This window comes from Elephantulus edwardii, unplaced genomic scaffold (assembly GCF_000299155.1).
Source record: "Elephantulus edwardii isolate Elephantulus edwardi_28Jun2011 unplaced genomic scaffold, EleEdw1.0 scaffold00008, whole genome shotgun sequence".
In the NCBI taxonomy this organism is placed as follows: domain Eukaryota; kingdom Metazoa; phylum Chordata; class Mammalia; order Macroscelidea; family Macroscelididae; genus Elephantulus; species Elephantulus edwardii.
Window position 1 is genome coordinate 9502589 of NW_006399758.1, and position 6101 is coordinate 9508689.

At 37.8% G+C, this 6101-nt stretch overlaps 1 protein-coding gene across 1 annotated transcript in view; it reads right to left on the reverse strand.

The window, feature by feature from the left end:
- CPA6 (carboxypeptidase A6) overlaps positions 1-6101 on the reverse strand; it is a 557716-nt gene that overhangs the window by 1393 nt on the left and 550222 nt on the right. The window contains exon 10 of the mRNA XM_006880443.1: positions 2081-2165. Coding sequence (XP_006880505.1) covers positions 2081-2165 — 85 coding nt within the window. The remainder of the gene's footprint in view (positions 1-2080; positions 2166-6101) is intronic.

Consider the following 6101-nt stretch of genomic DNA (forward strand, 5'->3'; position numbering starts at 1 on the left):
TGACTGATACAGGAAGAGATTGTCCCTTCTTCCCCTGCAGAGCATCTGGTGGGTTCAAACCGTGAGCCTCTGGGATTGTAGTTGCAGTTCCTTGCCACTAGGCCACCAGAGCTCCCCCTTCTCTTTCATTTTTATTGATAAAAATGCTCAAGTACCCCTTTTCTTAGTTTCCCCCCCTTTTCTTGTTGTGTACCATACAATTGGATCTAACTGGCACAGGAGGAGATTGCCCCTCATTCTCCAGCAGAGTATCTGGTGAATTTGAATAGTGCACCTTTGGGATTTTAGCACAGCTTCTTGCCACTAGGCCACCAGTACTCCCCTCAAGTATCTCTTTTCTTAAGAATTTCCTTTCTTTTCCTGATCCTGCTATACACTCTGTGTATACACATAGACATACACACACACACACACACACACAATTACAATTGTCTTTGTCTTCTTTTGTTTTAGAATTCAAAGGTAAATTTATACTGCTTCTGCATCTTCAGCCACTTTCAATTTTGTTTTTGTTTCTACTAGTTTTGCTTCATTTGTCAAACTAATTTTTGCATTTTTACACAGGAACATATCAATCTATTAAAACTTTATTCTTGAAGGTCACCAATGTCCCCAGGCCTATTCTCCTATTAATTCCTTCCTTTCAGATCCTACTTTTAACTTCTCAGTTGCTTTTTACAGAGTAGATAATCCCTCCTAGAAATTATCTTCTGGTTCCTACAACTCCATGCTCTCCACATTTTTAGCATGGAGTTTGAAAGCAGAGCCTTAGTTTCTGATACTGCCTTGGGATGTAAACTGACTCCACTAGGTCTTTCTCCTGAGGAACTACTAGTGAAAGATGAGCTGCCAACTCTTTGGTTAGCAGCTGTTGTTGTTGTTGTTAAGTGACATTGAGTTGAGCATGATTCATAGCCATCCTATGAACAAAAGACCTGAACTTGTTCTATAACTATTGATGCTTCTCTAAGTTCATAGTGCTTCTGAAGGCATGTTGTTTAGGAAGTGGATACCACTCCTGCTTCCAAAATATATACAAATACATAGGGTTCATTATATACATACAAAGGAGCTCTGGTGGCTTAGTGGTAAGGAATTGTGTTTCCAGAAGAAAGACAGGCAATCTCCTCCGCTGTGATACTGCCTCTGAAAATCTTCTGGAGGCTCAGCTTTGAGTTGGTTCTGACCCAGTGGTACATTGTGTTGTTATTGTGGTTATGTCTAGTCGCCTGCGACTCATAGCAAATCTATGTACAACAATAGTACATAACAACAACAATAACAGCAGCAACAACATATACATACATACATACATACATACATACATACATACATACATACATAGACTTTCAGCTATATATGATTTCTGATAATATTTTCCAAGTTATATGAAAAATGACCTCTAGAATGTAAAAGGTCATTGGAAATAATTTAACCTGGTTCCCTATTTTATGGTGTTAGGATCAGAGTCCAGGATTAATAAGAATATTGGTCAAGATCATTATAAACCTAGCTAGTGGCAGAATCAGGAGTACAATCCATGCTTGTTATTTGCCAAGATTCTTCTCACTTCTGTTGCTCTTGTTAAATAGAATTAAAAAATATTCTTAGTTTACCTTTAAAGGAGAAATTCAGCTGAAAGTACTACATGAAAAAATTGAATTTCATAACATGAATGGTGGAGGGAAAGGAATAAAAGGCAGCTTATCTCTTCCAGGTCTGGAACATTTAGTTCATTATCTTATTAAGTCCAATTTTCACCCTTAGAGTAGGTAAAACTGCTCAAGGAGACCATTTTGATTTTTCCATGGTCATGCGGTCTCAATTCAACTTTCAGTCATTATTGCATGCTTAGAATATTCTCTGCTTAGAATACCGTTTAAATTGGTGCAGTAATTTCTGTCAAGCTGTGTAAAACTAACCAGATATAAACTCCCTCCATCTTCCTTGGCTAGTTTGGCTGTCAGAAATTTTTCTTTAAGGAACCCTCTCACGTTCACCTTTCTAAAAGGAAGTCTTTATACAGGATATTGGCTCAAGAGGTGATGCTCTGCTCAAACAATGCATAGAGGTAACTTACACAAGGTGCTGGAGGCAGGTCCATATCTATACCGCACCCCATATACTGACCGGAGTGCATTAACAGCTTTATAAGCTGCAGATTCCTGTGGGGGATAAATGGAGAAATATTATTGCATTGCAAGTAGAAACAAAACATAAACAAAAAATAATGGGATGTTGCTTAGTCTTATTGGTTATCAATACAGAAAATAATAGGCTTGTAATTGAAAATATTATTTTAATGATATTGTAGTATTTTTATACCAGTCTCTGTTATATAATTACCACATTTGAAAGTGCATTATAACACTTGATTTGATCTTCACAATAAGTCAGTAAGCAGAGAACATTTCCATTTTGCAGATGAGAAAAAGGAAGTCTATGATTAATAGGAAAAGGAAGTTTAATATAGGGAGCTCTTGCCTAGTGGCAAGAAGATGTGCTGCAATACCGGAAGGCACCACCACCTGCTCTGTGAAAGAAGAATGGGCAGTCTCCTGCACTGTGATGAACGGTCTCCGAAAACCCGCTGGGGGATCAGTTATGGGTTGGTTCCAACTGTACAGTACATAACAATAAGTGAGGTTAAGCAAGCAAGCAAGCAAGGATTATGTACCAAAGAGAGTGGTTAATGTGGGTTAAGTAACTATCTTCTAAAGCTGAATTAGTGTTTTTTTCCTAGTTCAAGTATTTCAAGGACATCTATTTCTATTAACTACAAAATTTATAAAAGGGAAGGGCCATGTCAAAATATGTAAAAGGACAGGGACCATGCCAGTCTACTCAAAACTATATTTGTGGTACGTAGCAATGTGCCTGCATGTAACAGATGCTTAGTATTTATCGCATGAGTATCGAATAAGCACAGATCTACAAAAGTATCAAGATAATCTTGTTGATTCTTCAGTACATGTGTTAGTGGATAAAGTGAAAGGTATTTAAAACACAATTGAAAAAAAATTACAATTGGATCAATTAAGAAGCACTTGAATCCAAGGAGAAATCGTTCTTTTATGCCAGATTGCATGTTTATCCTTATTGGGCATGGGACTAATTTCAGAATGTTGCATGATTTCTAGGTTATACACGCCTCTGACAGACCTTGGCCAGGTACTCCTAAGATGTATTAATTTTAAAGTTGAACTCTTCCTTTCTACCAGTACTCCAAATCAGGAAAAATAATAAGTGCAGTCAAAATAGATGGTAAATATTCTAATGTGAAGTAGAATGATAGGAGTACCCTTTAACTTTTAAAAATAGTATCAGAGCACTAGTTTCAGCAAGGAGTTGGAGAAGTATCATATGACAAGTGAGAGGAAAAGAAGTATGTTGAAACCAATATACAGCTCTCCCATTTCAATTTGCCTATGAATAATTGAAAAATTGAGGCATTCAGGGCATCATGGTGGGGTGTATTGGAATGAGCTTCAGATTGCAGTCCTCATTCAGCTCAGAATGGAGATGACAATGTTTGCACCAAATGGCATCTTTGTGGGGATTCAGGGATTTGGCATCAGATCCTGTCTAACCAATTAACTATTGATCTTACACATGATGACCTTCTCCTCAGAGGAGCCAACAGAAAAGAAATGCAAACGCTATAATGAGTGTCTTTATAGATAATAAGCTAAGATCTTCTTTTAGCATTCTCTGTAATGTTCTCAGCAATTCTTTAAACAAGGCTTTGAATCAGTTTATTCTGGTTGACTCCTGCTGAGAATATACATTTCTTTCACAGTTATGTACTGAATCTGAGTCTACATTTTACTGAATCCGAGTCTATATTTTGACCAGATTCCTGGGTGATTCTTATGTATGCCTCTGAGTAGATTTATACTTCCTGCCTTTCAGCTATCAGTTGAGTGCCTGACTATTTCTGCCATGCAGGTATAAATCAGAAAAGGACCTAAGCCTGCCTTACTGGTTCTCAGCTAAGTACGAAGTATCTGTACATTTAATGAAAATGAGGTGGATTGATTCAGTGACTGGGTTAATCGGGATGGGTGTGTCAGGGACAGTGTGATTGGCACAGGACAGAGCAGAGCAGAGTTTAGGGCTGTTGTACATAGGGTCGCTATGAGTTGCAAGTGACTCGACGGCACATAACAACAACAACAACATCTAAATATTTAATGTAAATATTTCCATAGTTGTAGTTATCTTAGGTCATCAAGTTGATTCTGATTGGTGGTGACCCCATGAGTTATACAGTAGAACTGCTCCACAGGAATTTCTTGGATCTTTAAAGAAGTTGATGAACATGGTTTTTTTCTCAGTTCCACTATGTGGTGTGAATGGCCAACTTTCTGATTACTAGCTGAGTGCAAATTGTTTATGCCACTTAAGGACTTAAAGTAACTTAAAGAATGACTTTGAAAGAATATTTGTGGAAATACAGACTCCTAAATATATAATTCTGAATAATTATACCTTTACAGTTAACTTTAGAGACTATTCAGTTTCTGAGAAGTGTAATTTTGTTTGGTTTTTTCCCCCATTTAGTTAAAACCATAATGTCTCAGTTTTAGAACTGTTGATATTTTGAGTCAGATAACTCTTTGTTGTGACAATTCTTTATTGCATCCTATGCATTGCAGAATTTTTGGTTTCTATTCATAAGATTCTATTAGCATCCTGCTACCAGTTTGTGATGATGAAAAATGTCTCTAGACTTTAAAAAAAATCTCTGGGGTCAAACTGAACAACTGACCTATTCTTATATGATATTATTTTCACTGTCAAGTTGGAACTGACCCACAGCTGACTCCCCAGGGGGTTTTTAGAGGCAGTTTATCATACAGGAAGATATTGCCTATCTTTCTACCATAGAATAGCTGGTGAATTTAAACCATGTGCCTTCAGGATTATAGGTGCATCTTCTTACCATTAGCCCACCAGAGCTTCCTTATCCTTTGACTAGTAGTCAAGTATTTCAAAGTATAATGAGAAAGGTTGTATTTCTTTTTTCATAAAAGTGGAGCAAATTCTTATATCATAGTTTGGCAGACAGTGTTTGGTGGAGCTCCAAGATTAAAACAAGCTTGGAAGAAGGAGTGATATCCACTTCTGATATAGCTTGCCTCTGGAAACCCTGTGAACTTGGAGAAATGATGAAAATGATGCAAATATTCAAATCTTTTGTTTATAGGGTTGCTATGAGTCGCCTATGACTCAACAGCACTTAACAGCAACAACAACATACAAATATAGGGAGCTCTGGTGGCCTAATGGGTTAAGAGTTGTGCTGCAAATCCACACTGTAAACAGTTTGAATCCACGAACTGATCCATGGGAGAAAGATGTGCAATCTCCTCCCATGTGGTTTATGGCCTCTGAAAACCTACTGGAGAGTCCACTATAAGTTGATTCTGACTGGATGACATGTAACAATAACATTAACACAAAAGTATAGCTTAAGAGTCTTGTGGGTTTGGTTTCAGACCACCATGATAAAGTGCGTATTCTAATAAAGTGAGTTACATTATTTTTTTGGTTTCCCATTGCACATAAACAGAAGAGTGTCTGTGTTTTATTGACTGTGCAAAGGCATTTGATTATGTGGATCACACCAAATTGTGGTTAACCTTAAAGAGAGTGAGAATCTCAGAGTATGTAATTGTGCTCATGTGAAACCTATACTCGGACCAGGAAATAGTTCTCAGAACAGAGCAGGGAAACACTTAATGGTTCAAAATCAGGAAAGGAGTGTGTCAGGGATGAATCCTGTATCCATCTCTTTTCAATCTATATGCAGAACAGAGCATTCAAGAGGCTGGACTTTATGAGGAAGAATGTGGCATCAGGACTGGAGGAAGACTAACCAACTATCTACGTATGCAGGAACAACCCTGCTTGCAGAAACTGAGGAGGACATGAAGTGCTTGCTGCAGAAAGTCAAGGACTATATTGTTTGTTGTTGTCATGTGCTGTCGAGTTGCTTGCGACTCATAGCGACCCTATGTACAACAGCCCTAAACTCTGATCTGTCCTGTGCCAATCGCACTGTCTCTGACACTCTCATCCCGATTACCCCAGTCACT